Here is a 22,144-nt window from a genome sequence, read left to right as displayed (position 1 = left end):
GATATCTTTTCTAAATCCTTTTGCAATTTGTTTTGATCTTCTGATGGTTTTACTAGATGATAAATCACAGCATCATCTGCAAACAACCTAATACGGCTGCTCAAATTGTCTCATAAATCATGTAAATAGATAAGGCACAGCAGAGGGCCTGTAATACTACGTTGTGGAATACCAGAAGTCATTTCTATTTTACTTGATGACTTTCTGTCAGTTACTACGAACTGTGACCTCTCTGACAGGAAATCATGAATCCAGTCACATAACTGAGATGATATTCCACAAGCATGCATTTTCGCTACAAGCTGCTTGTGTGGTACAGTGTCAAGCACCTTCTGGAAAAGGAAATGCAGAAGACATAGAAAATTACCGGTCCATTTCCCTGCTGTCGCCATTCTCAAAAATAATAGAAGCATTTATGAAAGACAGATTAATGAATTACCTGAATAAATACAATCATTTAAGTGAATCACAGTTTGGTTTCCAAAGTGGCAAAAACACGGAGTCAGCCGTAGTACAATTCACAAAGGTTGTACTTGATGCTCTTGACAAAGATAAATGTGTCAAAGGCATATTTTTGGATCTTTCTAAGGCCTTTGATATAGTTGACCAAAAGATTCTATTAAATAAATTAGGAGCATTAGGAATAAGAGGGGTAGCAGCTAATGACTGGTTTTGATCATACCTAGCAGATAGGGTACAAAAGTAGAGCTAACACATACTTCAAATAGATCTAAATATTTAGTAAAACACTTATCAGAACCAAAATACATTAATGTAGGGGTTCCGCAAGGTAGCATATACTGCTCCTGATTACATCAGTGACTTTCTGCCAGTAGTGTTACTCATGGTGAAAAAGTTCAGCAATATTATAGTCACTGAGAAAAAAAGAGAACTCCTTGCAGGAAAAGCAAATGTAGCTCTCAAGGAAGTTTACGATTGGTCAATAAGCAATAAAGTGACATTGAACATAAAGAAAACTAATGCCTTGAATTTCAGCTTGAAGAGGGAAAATGGCAATGTTAAAGTAAGTGTAGGTGGCACCTGTATAGAGTGTGTAACAAATGTAAAATTTTTAGGACTGAATATTGATTCTCAGTTGAAGTGGTGTGAACACACAAAGGTACTTGCAAACAGAATGTCATCAGCATGTTATGCCCTTAGAATCCTATCATCAGTGAGTAACATGCAGTGTCTTTTAGTTACATACTATTCATATGTAGGATCAATTCTTAGCTATGGCATTCTTTTTTGGGAAACAAATGCACAAAACATGAACACAATTTTCAAACTTCAGAAAAGAGCCTTAAGAATCATAACCAAAAATGGTAGTCGAGCTCATTGTAAAGATCTGTTCAAAAAACTGGGAATTATAACTGCTCTATGTGAATACATTTACAAGTCAGTTGTACACATCAAAAATAGCATGGGTAATTACTGCACAAACAGTTCTGTCCATGACCATGGAACAAGAGCTAGACTCAACTCACATTTGCCAAGAAAAAATAAACATAAAACTCAAAACAGCATTTTCTATCAAGGAACAAAACTGTACAATAAATTACCAAAAGATACTGCAAAAATACAGTTACTTAAAAGGGCAGCCAAAAAGTACCTGTTATGCAATACATTTTATACATTGAAGGATTACTTAGATAAAATAGAGTAGGGGCTTGATAAAAAAAATGTTATACAAATAAGTAATAATAATGATTATAAATGGAAATGGAAATGCACACTCATCCATCCACTCCACAAAACAGGGAACAAAACTGAACCAAACGATTACAGGGGTATCTCACTCATGCCAGTCACATATAGAATCCTCTGAAAAGTTCTCATGAATAGATTAGAAGAGCAAGCTGACCCACAAATAGGAGAATACCAGGCTGGTTTTCGCAAGGGATGATCATGCATAGAACAGATCTGGAATCTGAAAATGATTCTCTAGATGATAAACACCCGAAACACAGTGGTCACTTTTGTAGATTTTAAAAAGGCCTACGACTCAATAGACAGAGTAGTGCTCTGCAACACACTGGAAGAATTCAGCATTGACAGAAAGACAAGAGCAATCATTCGGCAAACAGTAACTGACACAGTCTCCAAGGTTAAATTTATGGGGGATATCTCTGAACCATTTGAAATCCAAACTGGAATGCGACAGGGTGACGGGCTTTCACCATTACTCTTTAATATCATTCTTGAAAAAATTATCAGGACATGGGAAAAAGAAGTCAAAGGAATCCAAATGGGCATTAGAAAGGACAATAGATTCAATGTGAAGCGTTTAGCTTTTACAGATGACCTTGCAATCCTCACAAATAATACAAAAGAAGCCACTGGCCTGCAAATCTCCTATGGGAAAACCCAGTACATAGAAAGAGTGCCACAAGATAAATTGCCTATTGTGACAGCCCATGGGAAAATCGTACAAGTACCACATTTTAAGAACCTGGGAGAAATCATCCAGCCATCAGGGATCAACCTAAAGACCAATGAGAAAAGAATAAAAAAACTACAGAAAGCATATAAACTAAACTACAGCAAGCATATAAACTCATGTGGAACTATTATAACAAAAAGTCCATATCCATTAACACAGAATTGAGGCACTACAACACTGTCATACTTCTGGAGGCAGTGTATACGTCTGAAACAACACAAATAGGTGGGCAAACTAAAATCAAAGAAATAGAGAAACAAGAAATTCTCAGCAAAATTTTTTGCCCGATACAAGAGCAAGGAATCTGGAAGAAGAGACCAACATCAGAATTATATAAATACACAGACAAGATTACGGATACAGTAAGGAAAAGAAGAATGCAGTTCTATGGACATATCCACAGGATGAATGAAAACAGAATTCCAAAGCGAATTCTTAAAGTCATCAACTCAGGTAGGGGAAAAACAAAATGGATAAAAGAAGTTGAAGAGGACCTCAGACAAGCACGCATAACAGTAAACAATGCAGAAAATAGAACTGAATTCAGGAACATCATCAAAAAAACATAAATTTGACACCACAACACAGAAGAGATCAGGATGCAAATGGACAGAGGAAAAAAAAAAAAACAAAAAAACCACAGTGAACACATGAAGAAAATTTGGGCTCAGAAAAAACATAAACAATCATCATAAAGGAATTCAAGTTCAAACACACTCTTTAAATGGGAATAATCGAGAATAATAATAATAATAGTGATGATTATAAAACAACCAACATTCCACATAACACCTTCACACTTTGTTTTTCCTTCTTTTTCATTTTCTAGAAAAACTTACCTCCAAGCTATGCATTGCATAATACTGACACCTCTTTCTGAGCTCAACATCTCACTCATTATAGAGGGATGCTGACTCAGTTTTTCAGGATAGCGTATGGGAAATTGTGGTACAGAAAATGGCCCAGAGATCACCAGTGTGTGTGTGTGTGTTTGTGTGTGTGAGTAGTGATTGAAGTGTTATGAAACATTATGTGTATAGTGTGTGCAGTGACTGATAGTGAGATATGAGTGAACAGTGTGGCATTACATTATCAAATAAGTTATTTGTAAAAATAATTATTGTATACCAGGAATAAATCTAATGAGTGTCTCTAACTAGGAGTCTGTAAATGTATGTGTATGTGAATTAGCTTATTTTAAATTTTTCTAAATTTGTAAATACTTTGACATGTCCTATATCTGTGTATAAAGAGATCTACAGATGAATAAAGCTACTACTACTACTACTACTACTACTATATTTATTTTCACTATGCAGTTATTCTCAGATGATTGTGGTTAATTATGTAGAAGTTAAGTAAGTCACTGCCTGTTGTTCAAAAAGTGTTCAGAGAATTATGAGTGCGAACAGTGATTGCAAACCTGAAGGTAGCAAAAATTGACTTTTTTTTTCCTCCCAAAGATGTGTGTGTCAATCATTTGTAGAACATAGTCCGCAAACAGATTTCCCTGCCATATCCTCATACACCCACAATCCTCCCACTACCTCCAATAATCACCTACAAAGGAGTGTCCCACTCCTCGCCCAGTATCACCCTGGACTGGAACAACTGAACTATGTCCTTCTTCAGGACTTTGATTATCTACCATCGTGCTCTGAAATGAGGGACATCGTACCAAAGAGCCTTCCAGTGCCTCCTAAATTGGTCTTGCATTGTCTATCCCTTTACCACTGTCACTCCCAACTCCTTGCCACAGGGATTATGTACCTGTGGAAGACCAAGGTGCAGGATCTGCCCAATCTGTCGTCCCAGCACTTCCTACGTGAGTCCTGTCACAGACTTATCCTACCCCATCAGAGAGGCCAGGCCACCTACGAAATCAGAAGTGTCATATACCAGCTCTGCTGCTAACACTGTACACCTTTTTATGTCGGTGTGATTACCAACCAGCTGTCCACCAGGCTGAATAGCCACTGCCAGATTGTTGCCAAAATCGAAGTTGATCACCTGATGGCACATGCAGCTGAGCATAACATGCTGATTTTCAGTGGCTGCTTCATACCCCAAGCTCTCTGGATCCCTCTCTCCCGCCATCAGCTTCTCTGAACTATGCAGATGGGAGTTATCCTTGCAACACCTCCCCCACTCCCGTAATCATCTAGGCCTCAGTCTCTGGTAACCCACTGTCCTCTCACCCTCCACCCGACAGTTTCCCCTTCCTCCATCCTGTCACCCCCTCCACCCCTCCCTCCCTCCCAGTTCAGATCCCCACATAATCTTAAGGGTGTGCCACTGCCCACAGTCTCATGACACCTGCGCATCACTTGCTTAGCCAGTGCACCTGCCAACCCTCCCTCTCGCATTCCTAGTGGGCAGACCGGCTGCATCCCTTTCAGCTGTTCTGTGTGTGTGTGTGTGTGTGTGTGTGTGTGTGTGTGTGCGTGTGTGCTCAAGCATGAGAAGGGATTGCTCTGAAAGCTAAAGTTTTCTTCATTTTTTTGTGTGTGCCCAACAACTCAGTATGGTGCATTAAGTTTGTTTGTTTATGAAATCCAGTAATGTAATGCAGACATTTCTTTGTTTTTGCTTGTAAGCATCCAACAGCCATTGTAAAACACTAATGTTGATTAGAGCAAAGTTACTGCTGATGTAAAATCATTTTGTGGTACTTTTATTCACACCATATTTCTTTACAATGAAATGTTATACATCTCTGTTAACAAGATCCATCCCAGTTTGGTATATTAACCCCTTTTCTTTTTGCAGATTTTGTTCCTAGCTGTTTGCCTGTAGCTCTCTGGAGTTTGAAACTTGACTATTTCTACGTCTTTATTGTATGGAGTCCTTAACTCACAATGTTTTGCGCCCCCGGTAGCTGAGTGGTCAGTGCGACATAATGTCAATCTTAAGGGCCCAGGTTCGATTCCCGGCTGGGTCGGAGATTTTCTCCACTCAGGGACTGGGTGTTGTGTTGTCCTGATCATTATCATTTCATCCCCTTTGACACGCAAGTCGCCGAAGTGGCGTCAAATCGAAAGACTTGCACCCGGTGAATGGTCTACCCGACAGGAGGCCCTAGTCACATGACATTTACATTTAAATTTTACTCACAATGTTTATCTCGTCTGAATCTGCATCTGAGCATTTGTTCCTCCGTTCCATCATCTCTATGTTGTCTGTTTCCCAGTTTTGTTTCGCAATTAGCTGTGTGTGGAGCAGTTCAGTTATAAAAAAATTGTAAGAATAATGGGAATTTTGGGATGCAAACAACAAACAAAAATGAGGAAATGCAACCATTCACATGGGGCTGGTTCATGTTTGTCACACAGAAACATGCAACAGGACAGAGCCTTTACTAACTTTGAAGCTATCACTCCTTTTATAGTTTAAGTGCACACACACACACACACACACACACACACACACACACACACACACACACACTTGCACACACACACACACACACACACACACAGATGACTAGATGCGTCTATCCTAACTCTTTTGAAAGCCAGTAACGTCTCTGAACTGTTAAATGTTCCTATGTTCCATGCCTCAGTCAGATACAGCTGATACTTTACTTTTTTTTAAAATTAAATTCATATAAAATTTTCCCTAATGTACAGATAAATATATCCATGGATCCATTTGTGATGGTAACCTGTGGAAAACATTCTTGGTTCTCTTGTCACATCAGATCTACTTGCTCATGATCAAACAATGAAAATCCTGGATGAATAATGACAATATTATGAAAAGAATAGATTGCTTCTCACGATATAGAGGAGATGTTGAGTGGTAGACAGCATAATAAAAAGACTGTGGACAGAGACAGTGGTTGTATATGCATTGTGCTTGTTTGAATATGTGTGTTTTTCCTACTTGAGAAGAAGGTCGTTTGGCTAAATGCTCAGTTGTATATCAGTCTTTTCATTGTACTTGTCTGCGACCCAATGTCTCATCTATTTGTTGAGTAGCAATCTATCATTTTCATAATATTCCTTGCTCATGACAAAGACAATGAAGGCAATCAATGAAAGTTGGAGGTTTCATCCAAATTTGATGAAATTGGTTGAAATCTAGTATTGTAATGTATATACATAACAAACATAGTCAATGTTAACTTGTTCCCTGAATAATACTTTCTACAGCAATCACAACAGATCTTTTGCAGTTCAAGTACCAGTTTGACATGCCTCAAAAATATAGCACAACATTTTCATTTTAGTACGCTTGTATTATAAAGGCATAATGTAGAATGTTTCAGACATTATAGCCCTGTGAAAGAAGAGTCACACTGTTATTACCTTATGTTACAAATATCAAGAGGTTGTTAGTTGTATATTTTGTTATCAGATATGAAGGAGAACAGGAAATTGGCAGCAGGCAGTTAGCTGAAGAATTCTGATAGCCGAGTTATTATGCAAGAATGTGTACCTCTGTTCTTCAAGCAAAAAGTACAAACGAGAAGATAGTTAACTGTTTTAAGGCCTCAATGTTGCTATTGTATGTAGCAAGTCAGATCGTGGCCGAATAGGTTAGGAATACTATTGTGGAGCATGTGTAGGGGGCAGGTGTTAAGATGACACAGTGTAGAGAGAGCCATAGAGAAATAAAAGATAGGGAAGGTTTGACATACAATTGTTTAGGATGGAGTAAGGGATGTAAGAACAGTCACACAAATTAGTAGGAATTGCAGCAAGGGATGACTGATTAGAATAATTAAACAATGGAGAAAACAGTAAAAACTATGAAGACAAGAGGTAAAGAACAGAAATCTTGAAACATACAAAAGAAATAGTAATAAAAAATAAGATGCTCAGTGAAGAAGCAGCATAGTACTTAAGCACAAAATCGATGGAAAAAAGATAACACCTAAAACTGATGAATTAAATTAAGATAACAGTAAGTAATGATAGAAGGGGAAGTAATGATGATACATAGATATGATGAATTAAGATAACAGTAAAAAATTGTAGAAAATAAATGAAAGAAAAAGGAGGTAAAAGAGATAGCTAGGTTTTAAAATGTTTGGCCTGTAATACCATAACACAAATCATGTATTTAAATCAAGCAAATATCAATATACCACTTTTTGTCTCTAGTTTCATATGTTTTTAGGCTTTGGATCATGAGGGTGGGCAACACACAGAGGCAACACTGGGCAAAGCAACCCTCCTGCATTTGCGTCGGGAGTCTGAAGCAGCTGCAACCCTTTTGGATCGTTTGGTGATTCGAGATTCTTTGCCAGCACTTATTGAACGGACTCGTTGTCAGTTAGCCCTCTATGATTGGGAGCAATGCCTGGAGTCTGCAGATCGTGCCCTCAGTGCTGATGCTGGATGCCTACAGGCTCTTGAACACAAGGTATTTGCAACTTGATCTGGAGATCCGTGTTATTACTTTATTTATAAACTAGAACAGAGCGTATGAGACTTTAGTTGATTTCACATTGAAAATACTTTGTATTTGTATTACTCACACTCACAATTCCTCTTTGATTATTCTGTCTTGTTTTCCAAGTTTCTTATGAATGTCTATAATACACATGATGCACAGTCCATGATGGAATAAAGACAGTATTATGTAACGGGTAGGCTGTCACCATATAGAGGAGACATTTGAGCTTTTGTCCACAAGGCCTTCTTTTAAAGTGGGAAACACACACTCTTTCACACAAGCACAATTGCCTCTCCAACACACACACACACACACACACACACGCATTATGACTGTCTCTGGGCACTGGGTCTAGTCTCAGTGGTAATATGTGTATGAGTAGTGGTTGTATGAAGGTGTGTGTGTGTTTCCTGCTTCAGAAGAAGGCTTTGTGGTTGAAAGCTCAAATGTATAGCAGTCTTTATATTGTGCCTGTCTGCAACTCAACCTCTCCTCTACATGGTGAGTGGCAATCTTGCCTTTCCATAACACTCCCTTTGTAGAAAACACATAAGCTTCATCCATCCCACAGCTTTCAACAAATTAATACAGTAAGCAGTAAATGGATCAACACCAACATGAGATCATACTTCTTCTGTAACAGCTAAAAGGAAAATTATTTTTCATTATGAAATGGACAAAAGGGTAGCTTTAATTGAACTGCTATACACTGTACAGAACAGCAAAGTACCTTAAAGAAATATTCTGATTTGTTTTATAATCAGTTTTCAAACAAACATTGCACAGGAGAGAGAATTCATTTGTGTAAAGCTATAAAAAGACCTCGTTGGCTAAAAAACAATCATTACAGTGCTAAAATAGCATGTAGCATTTTACCCCTATAGTGGCAACTGAATGAGAGACATGATGTTGATTATTATGTAGACATGATGTTGATTATTATGAGGGTTGGAACTTTAATAGTGGCAACTATTTATTTACAGCTCGTACAAAATAGATATGTGTTTCAAAGTTTTACTGACCTTCAAAGTAGTCACCACCATTCTGTATAACCTATTTCCAGCGATGTGGAAGCCGTAGGATACTCTTAGCAGTGCCAGTTGTGTTGACAGTTCGAGTGGCGCAGTCTATTGCCCGACAAATTTGTAGCAGTTGTCGGGCAATAAACCGTGCCACTCTAACTGTCAACACAACTGGCACTGCTAAGAGTATCCTACGGCTTCCACATCGCTGGCAACGGGTTATGCACAATGCTGGTGACTACTTTGAAGGTCAGTTAAAACTTTGAAACACGTATCTATTTTGTACGAGCTGTAAAAAAAATAGTTGGCACTATTAAAGTTCCAACCCTCGTATGTAGTAGAATATGAGCTCAGTGAGCCATTTGATTATGCAGTATAAAATATGCAATTTCCTCACTGTGTCTGATGTTTAACTAGGAATATATTAATATGGAAAGGGATAATTTATCAAAGATTATACTTAAACAATTATGTCTTTGATTTATGTCCAGCATGTTAATCCACAAGGCTTACGAAAGTATACACATCCTAGAATGGCAGTCAGTAATTGTGAGTGCAAGACCACTTGATTGTTGACCATTTTTGGCAATTTATAACAGACAAAGATTTGGATAGGAAGTTAGTTGTTGTGAAGTTGACAGGAAGGAAATGAAAATTGCCATTTTACATCAGTTTTGTGTATGAACTACAGAACTTCGTTTAAGTTCATCAGTGTAGCTGGGGATGAGCATACAAGGGTAAATGCAATACAAAGCCTTGAATAACAGTCAGCACAGGCTAAATCACAATCAGAATAATAATATTTCAAGGAAGCCCAAGTCTATAGCATAAGTGCAAAAAGCAAAAACCAACCAAAGAGATGTTCACATGGAAACATAATCTTTAGAATTTTGTTCTTGTGAGGACCCATAGGCTCAATAAGTTTTAAGAGAGAAAACTTGGTCCAAACAGGCTGTAATGTTTGGGTTTGTGACTATGTTGTCAACTATAAATTCTGATGTTTCAGCGTCCATTGCAAGACGCTTTCCTCAGGGTGTATTGCTAACTGCTGAATGAGCTAGTTTGATTACTTATATACTATGAAGGAGTGCTGTCATTGGATATGAGGGTGAGGAGGAAGAGGTTTAGGTGTTCTTTTACTGGTCTTCGCATTGTGTCTTGTCATTGGCAGAAATAGGCATTTTACATTGGAGTGTCCATTATTGCTTGCCATTTGTTGAAATCGCCGAATAGGAAAATGAGCAGTGACTGCAGTGTAGTGCTGTTTACTAACTGCCTAGTATCGGGTGGGGTGCGTCAGCACTCTGTGTACTCTCTGCCGCTGTGGCCCACTGTGCGCCTATTCTTTGCGAGGACTGTCCTTCCGCAAAGCTGTCATTGCTGGCAGCCAAGGCGCTGTGAGTCAGTACCCGACTTCTCTATTCATATTGCTGGATCACTTGGCTATTTCTATAGCCTCTCTTATCTTCCTCCTCAAGCTAAATGGCTGTTTAGCCAGTACACAGGCCTCTCAAAATTCAGTCTTCATCTTGCACTGTTCCTGTTGTTCTGCCATCGCTGATTTATTGTATTGTTTGAGATGGATACATCTCTCGTGTTCAAATAAACTTGTGCTTGTTAGATGCCCAGTCTCGCCTGCATATATTTATTGTTAGTGCTATTAGCTAATTTGAACTGTTAGTCATTCTCAAGCACCTGAAATACCTCCACAAAAATGGTGGCATTGGTTTGTACGTGGTCTGTCTACATGACACATCTCGTGTACATATATACTTCATAGAAAAGTTAACTTATTGTCACAAGTGTCATGCTTCACATGACATTGACTATATAGACACCTGTGAAGGCACATGTTGCTTCCATGTGCATGTGTAGCACAAATATAATCCAATAGTGCAGTAGATTACATCCATTAGTAATACGCATACAGAAAGCTGCTATATTGTAACATAGGCACAAAGCAGCCGAAGATGCTTAGAGCGATGTCCATGAATAGTTGATAGTACTGTGTAAGCCTGTGGTGTAGTATTTAGTGGCACATTATATCACTTAGTGTGTGAAGCAGAGCAGCAGAATACAAATCGATAGAATACATGGTATGATAACAAAATAAGTGTATGTACATTATATTCACTATATATTACAGTTTGACAAGGTATCTGCCAGAGGTTATGTCGACCCTCCTAATGGGGCATGCCAGATGGTACATAAAATGAAACACCAGTGAAATATTTAAAAAAGCTTACTTGATCTTTAAAAGAAATTAAAGATTCAAACATCATGTGTTATGTTCAAAACAGTAACAGATTATGTACACAAAGGGGACAATTTCTCTTAGTGCCATAATGCAACAGAGTGGGTTTCTTATCTGTCTAAATGGTGTGTAGTCCTACGCTCAAAAGGTATCTGGCTGTTATTTATAAAATTGTTATTCAGCTAAAACTGTTTGAGTCTCCTCCCAGCTACTGCCAACGGTGGAAGCATCTCTGGAAAGCCTCTTTTGGTATGATGCGCAGCTGCTCCGTCGAATTCTGCATAATGTCTTCCCTGTTCTGGAATCTAGTCCCTTTCAGAGTCTTTTTCAGTTTAGAGAAAGCCAGAAGTCACTCGGTGCTAGCACAAGGTAATAGTGATGGTAGCAAACCACAGCCGTGTTGTGGTTGGTCAAAAAACTGTGAATTAATTGACAACGATGAGTGGGTGTGTTGTATTGGTGAAGGCGTCAACTGCCTGGTGCCCACAAGTCTGGCCATTTGTGTATCGCTGCTCCCTGAAGTACTCCTTATTGACATTAGTACCTTCTGGGATGTACTTGTGATTACTATGCCACTGAAGTCAAGAATTTTTCTTGACTTCTTCTTGGTCCAATGTCCTTGACTTTGATTTGTTGTGGCCTCCTAGAACATATTCTGAGCTCAAACATAATGAGGTGTTTTCAACAGAGTGCCCTCCTCCATGCCAACCTGCATGGATTCTGAAATCATCAATCACATGAAACCCAACTACGACTTTTCCCACATGACATACTGAAAGCTTTTGATCAAGGCAATCAGGTAGATGCAGTATTTCTCAATTTTCGAAAAGTGTTTGACTCAGTACCACACCTGTGCTTATTGTGAAAAGTGCAATCATTAGTGACTGGATTCAGGACTTTTTTGGTAGAGAGGACGCAGCATGTTGTCTTGGATGGAGAGTCATCGTCAGATGTAGAAGTTATGTCATGTCTGCCTCAGGGAAGTGTGTTAGGTCCGTTGCTGTTCATGTTGTATATTAATGGTGTTGCAGACAATATTAATAGTAACCTCAGACTTTTTGCAGGTGATACAGTTATCTGTGGTGAAGTACTGACAGAAAGCTACATAAATATTCAGCCAGATCTTGATAAGATTTCAAAGTGGTGCAAATATTGGACACTTGCTTTAAATGATGAGAAATGTAAAATTGCGCACTTCACAAAACGAAAAAACGTAGTATCCATATGACTATAATACAGTGAGTCACTGAGCCAACTCATACAAATACCTGGGTTTAACACTTTGCAGGGATATGAAAGGGAATGATCACATAGGCTGAGTTGTTGATGAAGCAGGTGGTAGGTTTTGCATTATTTGTGGAATACTGGAGAAGTGCAATCAGTCAACAAAGGAGGTTGCTTATAAATCACTCATGCAACTTGTTGTAGAACATTGCTCAAGTGTGTTGGACCTGTACCAAATAGGACTAACAGGGGGTATTGAACATATACAGAGGGGGGCAACACGAATAGTCACAAATTTGTTTGATCCATGGGAGAGTTTCGCTCAGATACTGTAGGGTCTGAACTGGAAGGCTCTTGAAACAGACACAAACTGTGCTGAGAAACTACCTTAACAAGCTCTAGGAATATGCTACAACCCCCTATGTATCGCTCACATAGGGATCGTGAGGATAAGATTATAATAATTACTGCACATGCAGAGGCATTATAACAACCATTTTTCCCACACTTCATATGTGAATGGAACGGGAAGAAACCCTAATAAGTAATACAATGGGACATACCCTCTGCCATACGCCTCATGGTGGTTTGTAGAGTATGTTAAAGTTAAAATTCTGATAAAAATATGGGCATCCAGAATTTAAAATATTACACCATGATCAAGTAGGACCTGATAATTTATCCCACCTGATTATGCTGTAACTGTTTAACTTTTGGAAGCCTGTATTTTTATTAGCATTTTAACATTAATTTAGCTCTGTTATCTTTACCAATAATCAAAATACCATCTTCCCTCAAATATTTAGTCATTTGGATTTTAAGGATTATAAGTTATAAGTTAATGATTTAGAAATGTTCACACTCTCTAACACCCTCCCATCCCTAATGATGAACATGATAATGATTTATGGTGGAGGGCTCTAAACAGCTAGGTCATCAGTGGCTAACGATGAAAGTAATAACATAAATGACAGTAAAATCCAGTTACAGCAAAAATCACTGACGAGTGTAATGACAATGAATAATACTGACAAAGGTAGTACATATGTGACATGCCTGTAGGTAGGTAGTTTCTAAAGTCTAACATTGTTGTGCAAATTTATATTAATTAAATGTAATGTTCTATGTGAAGTTTATATACAATGAAACCCTGATTAAAACATAACAGGAAATATGTGTGATTTTAAGTACTCTGTTTAGTTATTCGATGAAAAATATATCAACAATAACATGAGATGTAAGATGCGTGATACTGTAATGATGATCCACTAAAAATCCTGCATGACCTGCACATCTACCATTACATTTAAATTCATCCAAAATAAACCCTGAAAATATCCTGCTAATATGAGAATGGCAACAAGATCGCTGAAAGCCTGATCAGTTAACACATTAAGGGCGGTTCAGTGTCAAGATTGTGCAAGAGCAAGAATCCAGTACTGTACAGAAGCAGTTCCATTTTGCTAAATGCTCACATGGAATATTGTCGTATATACTGAAGTTACACAATGCCATTTATCCATTACCAGAATTTCATTTTAAAACCACAATGTCCACAACTGCATTTCAAGAATGATACATAGTGAAAATGAAAGCATACTTATACCATATGAGTGACATGACAGTTGTCAAAGCTAACTAGGAATTCACCTCACATAGATAGCAGTGGTTGGAAAAGGAGTGAGACAGGGTTGTAGTCTCTCCCCGATGTTATTCAATCTGTATATTGAGCAAGCAGTAAAGGAAACAAAAGAAAAATTCGGAGTAGGTATTAAAATTCATGGAGAAAAAGTAAAAACTTTGAGGTTCGCTGATGACATTGTAATTCTGTCAGAGACAGCAAAGGACTTGGAAGACCAGTTGAACGGAATGGACAGTGTCTTGAAAGGAGGATATAAGATGAACATCAACAAAAGCAAAACGAGGATAATGGAATGTAGTCAAATTAAATCGGGTGATGCTGAGGGGATTAGATTAGGAAATGAGACACTTAAAGTAGTAAAGGAGTTTTGCTATTTAGGGAGTAAAATAACTGATGATGGTCGAAGTAGAGAGGATATAAAATGTAGACTGGCAATGGCAAGGAAAGTGTTTCTGAAGAAGAGAAATTTGTTAACATCGAGTATAGATTTAAGTGTCAGGAAGGCGTTTCTGAAAGTATTTGTATGGAGTGTAGCCATGTATGGAAGTGAAACATGGACGATAACCAGTTTGGACAAGAAGAGAATAGAAGCTTTCGAAATGTGGTGCTACAGAAGAATGCTGAAGATAAGGTGGGTAGATCACGTAACTAATGAGGAGGTATTGAATAGGATTGGGAAGAAGAGAAGTTTGTGGCACAACTTGACTAGAAGAAGGGATCGGTTGGTAGGACATGTTCTGAGGCATCAAGGGATCACCAATTTAGTATTGGAGGGCAGCGTGGAGGGAAAAAATTTTAGAGGGAGATCAAGAGATGAATACACTAAGCAGATTCAGAAGGCTGCAGTACGTACTGGGAGATGAAGAAGCTTGCACAGGATAGAGTAGCATGGAGAGCTGCATCAAACCAGTCTCAGGACTGAAGACCACAACAACAGATATTTACTACAAAATAAAATCATGTTTACAGTGCTATCAAATCAAGAACCAGTACATCTTCAGTGTAAAACATCAAGAACCACATCTAACACCATATGTCAACACCAACAACAAACACCTGGGTGACAAAATCAGCAATTAGGGTGATGCCATTACTGTTAGCACATTATCAGTTGTTTAAACAAACTTAGTGCTTACAACAGGTTCAGGTCAAATGCTTTAAAAATTTTTACATGTCAGTAATGGTTGGTCCTTACAATAAAATAATTGTATGTAACATTAGTAAAATAAAGAAAAGGATACTGCTACTCATCATTTAGCGGGTTTGCTGAGTCGCAGATAGGCACAACAAAAAGGCTGTGAAACAAAGCTATCAACCAAACAGGTCTTCATCTCAATTAGCCCACATACCCACTCACTCATGCAAATGCAACTCACACACACAAACATAACCACAGTCTCTGGCTGGCAATGCCAGACTGCAAGCAGCAGCACATGATGGGAGAAGCAAACTGGGTGGTTGGGGTATGGAGGAGGATGGGGAGGGGGGGAGGGAGAGCAGGGTAGGGGTTGGGGAGTGTAAAGTGCTGCTTGTGGGAGCGTACAGGGATGAGGTGAGGAGAGGGTGGTGCAGTTGGAAGCTTACGGCCAGCGAAAAAGGAGAGTTACTTCTAAGTAAGAAGACTGTGAGTGCATTGGTGGAATAAGAGAGGTGTGTAGTGCCGTAATGGGAACATGGAAGGGGATAGATGGGTAAAGGACAATGATTAACGAAGGTTTCGGCCAGGAGCATTACGGGAACATAGGATACATTGTAGGGATAGTTCCCACCTGCGCAGTTCAGAAAAGCTGGTATTGGTGGGAAGGATACAGATGCCACAGGGTGTGAAGCAGTCATGAAATTAAAACATTGTGTTGGTAGGGTGTATACAACCCAGGACAACTGGGAGATAGGGGAAAACTCGGGTGAAAACCGGCAAAAACCCAGGAATTTTTTAGAATTCTGGGAATTTCTCATTGTTTTAGTTTTCAGTTAAAATTTTGTAACTTTGACTGGCAGGAACCAATACTCTAACAAAGAATCAAAGGATATTCCTGTATCCCGCTACTGCAGAATAATACTGCAGCAATAAAACATGAATGAGAGAAAAAAAAAAAAAAAAAAAGGAAAAAGGAGATGCACCATATACAACAACAAAATACAGTGCTCATACAAGCATCTGCCAACAGCAAAATGTGTCAAAGGCTTTAGGAAGATATGCAGTGTTTCATAACAATAAATTGCCTCCGATGTGCGTGATCTCACAAATGCTTACATTAGATTGGTTTGAGCAGTTGCGAGCGAGCTCATGTGCATGCGCAGTTGAATCGCGTATGAGTAGTACCTTCTCCCTCCTCTTGCTACAGAAATTTGGCTGTGAGCTGTATAAACAGTAGCAGCAAGCAGCCAGATGCACCTGGAAAACGCATTGTATGAACACATAATAACGCCTAACCGGAGAATAAATGTGGGATGACTAAACTGGTGATTGTGGCATGGTTAGTGAAGTTAACCAGAGAATGAGTCTTGACACAGGCAAGAATAGTTACAGAATGAATCATGACTAGATGGTTTGTTAGAATGAGGAAGGAGAAGAAATGGGGACATCACACAAATTGTGGAAGAATATGACAATTCCAAATTTATATAAAAATTTCGTACTACTACTTTTCGATCTCGTGTTTCAGAAGCTAGAGCATATGAATGAAATGTGAAACTATTTCCTAATATAAAACTTTTTACTTGTAGTAGGCCTAACAGGCATTTGACATTGGTACTTCATGAATTGTATTCTGTCATGTTATAAAAATGACCATTTGTGCCAACACAGTCTCATGTATTTGGTGTATGTTACAGTTGCTGCAATGTTAGCTGGGACTGTTTCATTTTATCTAGCAGACATTGACAAAATACACATAATCAGATCGGGAAACCACATTTTGTTTTTTCATGTAGCAAAACGTTTGATGAACCTTGATGGGGTAATAGATACTTTCCCAGAAAGGGAAGCACATTGTTTGTGTGTTCACGCTACTTAACAGTGATGTTGCTGTCAGTTGACTACATCACGTGTCCTTTGCTCTGAATATCCGCTGTTATCGGCTGGTGAGATAGCGTGACATGAGCTATGACGGGCTTACAAAAGCGCATCGCAATCTCGATTTCAATGCGTCGGAAAGTCAATTAGTAGCTCTTGTAGCAGCAGCAGCTCATCAGAGTAATGTGAGTTGGTGCAGCTTCTCATAAGAAGCAACCTATTTTACATTTTGTCAGTGTCTTTAAGCTTCAACTCCTCTATTTCTTGTGTTTCTGTGTATGTGTGAGGCCATCTTTAGTGTGGATAGAACCTGTGATTGCTGTGTTCACATGAGAGCTGAGTTGGTGACCCTTCACTCACAGCTCCAAGTGTTGTGGGCTTTGGTCACGCAGTTTGAGGCTGTTGCCAATGATCATCGCTATGGGAGGCCGGACTGGCAATCCGAGGGATGTCCAGCATAGCCCATGTGTCCCCTGATCGGTCCACTACTGTCTGCATTGGAGTTGGTCCCTCACCCACGGTTGAGTGGGAGGTCATTCTGAGGTGTGACTGGTAACGAATGACTTTCCGGGGACCGATCGGAGGGCTCCCCTGTTCCTCTAATGACCATGTTTCAGGCCCTGTCTGTGGCTGATGATGTCCCTGAGCCAGGTGGAGTCTCTCAGCCTGCAGGGCCTGGGAATTCACAGAGGGTGAGAGTACTGTTAGTTGGGAGATCCAACATTAGGCACATAATGGGCCCCCTTAGGGATAGTGGAAGGAGGGGAGGGAATCTAGTGCATGCCAGAAGGAGTCATTCCAGAAGTTGAATGGGTTCTTCTGGATGCCATGAAGAGCACAGGGTGCAGCCAGCTGCAGGTAGTGGCTCATGTTGGTACTAATGATGCGTAATGCTTTGAGTTGGAAGAGATTCTCTCTGGTTTTGGGCAGCTAGCTGAAGTATTAAAGACTACCAGTCTTGCTTGCAAGATGAGGGGGGAGTTGGCCATCTGTAGCATTGTTGACAGAACTTACTGTCGTCCTTCAGTACAGAGCCAAGTGAAGGATCTTAAATCAGAGCCTCAGATGGTTCTGTGCAGATTCCTCAACTTGCACCATAGGGTGGTGGGCTTCTGAGACCGCTAGAGGCAGGAAGCAGCTACATGGGTGCTGGGAGCTGCATGGAGGGGACAGGCAGCTCTTTTAGGTTAGAGGGTCTCAGGAAAGTGCAGGAAGTGCTTCAGTTTCAAAAAGTTGGAAGGTGCACATATCCTGAGTGAACTGGTACTAATATAAACAGACCTTCAATATTCAATACTTTTATTCAAATTTAAATTTATATACTTCTTTTTCTTATTACCACCCTTGTGCATAGAGCTTGGTATGACACTACTGGTTCTGGATTGCCCCTCTTCTGCTCACGCAAATTGTTCTTGTTTGCTTCGATCCTCTATATGCAGGATTCTCGGCACGTCACGGAGAGGTGAACAGACGGGTATCATCACCGTGAAAGTGCGAATAAACTTTACTATCTCAACAACTTTCTTTAATACTTTTCAATGCACAGTTGGAATACACACTTCTGAACAATGCCAATGCGGCAGAACTTGTCACACGTCAACCTGCCCGCTACCACTTAACAGACACAGACAGATGAATCTAAAGCAATTAAAAAATTGAAGAGCGTCTCTCTGCCTCTTTTGTTTCTATGCCAATGTTATATATGGTACAAAATTATTATTATTTATATATGTATATATTCGGATCATTATATGGTAAGAGAGAAATAAAGACAATGCTTAGCCATCTATAGATCCATAGGGAAGATAAAATGTCTGCAAAGATACAAGGTTTCCAAATTGAAGGAGAATGGAGTATCCGAAAAGTATGAAACAGAACTGCAGAAGAATGCGAGACTAAACAAAGCCAAGCTCTGGAAAGCATCAAAGGGAAGTGGAGTATGATTAAAGAGGCTCTACAAGAAACTGCAGAAGAAGTTTTAAGCTTAGAAGAAAAGGTGAAAAGGGTAGGATGGTACAATGAAGATTGTAAAAAAGGCAGTGGAAGAGAGAAATAGGGCTAGGAAGAAAATTCTAAACAGGACAACAAGATCTAATACAGAAGAATTCATGAAGAAAAGGAAAGAGGCAGATAGGATTTGCAGAAGAAAGAAACAAGAATTGAGAGGAGATGGATTAAGGAGCTAGAAGAAGAATATAATGATCAAGAAGTAAGAAAATTCTACAAGAGAGTTCAGGAACCAAAGAAAGGCTTCCAGCCACGTATGGTATTCTGCAGAGATAAAGAAGGAAATTTTATAGGAGGAGAAGAACAGGTTCTAGACCGATAAGCCGAATATTTCAGTGGGCTGCTGAATGTCACTACAGAAAGAGAAGTTCTGGAAGAAAATGAAAGAGAGGGTGACCAACCATGGCAGAATGTTAGTCAGGATATAAGACCTGTACCTATGCCAACAATAGAGGAAGTTAGGAAGGCAATTAAAAGCCTAAGGAATAATAACTCTCCAGGTAACGACAACATTTCAGCAGAGATGATCAAGGGTGGAGGTGAACATACAACAAGATTGGTACATCAGCTGATAGTGGAAATATGCGAAAAGGAAGAGATGCCAGACCAGTGAAACAAGCCCATTATATGCCCCATTCATAAGAAGAAGGACAAAGCAAACTTTGAAAATTATCACAGTATTGCTTTAGTCTACGTGATGTACAAAGTATTAGCCAAAGTCATTGCTATGAGACTTGCACCAATTACAGAAGAAATACTCGGAGACCACCAGTGTGGTTTTTGATGGGGCGGGTCAACAACTGACCAGATCTTTATTATAAGGCAAATAATGGAAAAGTGTTATGAATATAATGTGGATGTACACCAACTTTTTGTAGACTTTAAACAGGCCTATGATAGTGTTAAAAGGAAAAAGCTATATGACACCTTAATGGAGATGGAATTCCAAAGTAAACTTATCAGACTGGTACGAACGACCCTCACCAGCGCAAAATGCCAGGTAAAAGTAGAAGGAAAACTTTCTAAAGAATTTGAGGTCAACCAAGGGTTAAGACAGGGTGATGTATTATCCACACTACCCTTCAACATAGTATTGGAGAGAGTGATGTGAAGGATGGAGATTGATAACCGAGGTAGCACTCTGTTTAACCATATGCACCAAAATCTAGCTTATGCTGTCTAGAAGTTTGAAAGAAATGGGAGAAGGATTTGGCAGACTGGAAAACGAGGCAGAACAGTTGGGACATAGAGTAAACAAAACAAAAACACATTATCTCTTTGCATGCAGCAAAAATGCTGTTGTTAAAGAGAAATATATTAAGTTGAACAGAGGCAATTATGAGAGATGTGAGAAGTTCCAATACCTGGTAGTGCTGGTTACAGATGATAGCAGAATAAGAGAAGAAATAAAATCTAGTATTTCTGCAGGAAATAGAGCTTACTGGGCCCTGATCAAGATCCTTCAGTCACGTATCCTGAGCAGAAAATCGAAGATGACTGTCTATCAAACAGTCATAAGACTGGTGGTAATGTATGGCTCAGAAACATGGACATTGACTGTAGCAGAAGATCTCTTGAGAAGAGGAGAGAGGAAAATATTAAGAAAGATTTTTGGAGCCATGTATGAGGTGGGGAAATGGAGGATAAGGAGAAACAAGGAATTGGAAGAACTGTATAGAAATCCTGACTTGGTGACTGAAATTGTTGATTGAGATGGCTGGGCCACGTAGAGCGAATGTTGGAGGATCGAGCTGTCAGGAAATCTAGGTGGCAAAAGGAGCAAAGGGAGACCCCAGAAACGATGGCTGGGGGATGTGGAAAATGATTTGAGAAAGATCGGAGTCAGGAGATGGAGGAAACGAGCAGAAAATCGTCTGGACTGGGCTGTTATCATCAGAGAGGCCAAGGTCCTACATGGGCTATAGCGCCAAGGACTAAGTAAGTATATTTTATATGTACAAAAAGAAAAGAATGAGAGAGAAAAGAAAAGAAAGAATAAATAATAATAATATTTTCCATTATAATAGGAAAAATCAATATTGTAGATGCAAACTGTAACACCATGTTGGAAAAGAACCAGAGCTGGAAGCGATAATAGAAAACACTGAATCTTAAACTGTTGTATTTACAGAAAGCTGCCGAAGGCTGGAAATAATTTCAGACAAAATTTTTACTAAGGACATAACCGTGTTCAGAAAGGATACATTAAATACTATTGGTGGTGGAGTGTTTGTTTATTGCTGTCAGAAGTAGTTTACCTTGTAGTGTAATTGAAGTAGATGCTTCCTGTGAGTTAGTACGGTTAGAGGTTATACACGATGACTCGAATGAATTAATTACTTGTTCCTTTTACCGAACCCTCAACTCAGATGATACAGTTGTTGAACAGTTCAAAGAAAACTCGAGCGTCGTTTGAAATAGGTACCCCTCTCATAGAATTGACGAATGCAGTCCGGCAGAGCTCCTTCTTGGGTGACAGCTGCAGACCCTTCTCCATTTGCTGATGGCATCCCCCTCCCGCCCCCACTCCTGGCCCTCTCAGCATTATGCCGCCAGTGCGGTCGTGTGGCGGGGACACCCACTGAGGTCGTCGCGGCCCTTTGGGCGGCGTGTGATGTCGGTGCAGACATCAAAAGGGTCGGAGCGCCGCCATCATAATCAGCTCCACCCGCGTGCCCCCGCAGGACTCGCGCCGCTGCTGCCTCCTCCCCTACCTCCTTCGGGTACGGACACGGTCCCCAATCCTCGTCCCCTACCCCCGGTTGCCGTCTCTCTGTGGGCCTGCTGCCGGCTCTCCCCGCCCCCGTGTGGATTGGCAGCTCCCTTCCCCGCCCTGGATTCTGGGTCAGCCGTCACGGATACCTTGGGCGCCCCTTCCTCCCCACCAATGGTGGTTGATTAGCCTGGCTCTTCTTCCCACTGCCGGGGGCATTTCCGTGCCTAAGCGCAAGTTTCAGGGGCGAGGGATCTGGTACCGCATGCCGCGGAATTTGAATCCGCACCGGATGGCGTGGATGTCGAAGACCCCTAGGGGTTCTGCACCATTGTGCCGTAAGCCGTGGTGGTGCGCTCCTCCTGGCCCACATTTAGTGTGAGGGCGCCACAATGGAACACGTGGTCCCAGTGGCCAATA

The 22,144-nt window shown here is 40.0% G+C and overlaps 1 protein-coding gene across 1 annotated transcript in view; it reads left to right on the top strand.

Annotated features, from left to right (window-relative positions):
* The window catches only part of LOC124619708 (tetratricopeptide repeat protein 21B-like), a 266,652-nt gene that overhangs the window by 44,720 nt on the left and 199,788 nt on the right, over nucleotides 1-22,144 (top strand). Inside the window, exon 4 of the mRNA XM_047146266.1 lies at nucleotides 7,568-7,813. Within this exon, the coding sequence (XP_047002222.1) occupies nucleotides 7,568-7,813 (246 nt within the window). The remainder of the gene's footprint in view (nucleotides 1-7,567; nucleotides 7,814-22,144) is intronic.

This window comes from Schistocerca americana, chromosome 6 (genome assembly GCF_021461395.2).
Source record: "Schistocerca americana isolate TAMUIC-IGC-003095 chromosome 6, iqSchAmer2.1, whole genome shotgun sequence".
NCBI lineage: Eukaryota > Metazoa > Arthropoda > Insecta > Orthoptera > Acrididae > Schistocerca > Schistocerca americana.
This window is presented reverse-complemented; position numbering and strand designations above follow the sequence as displayed.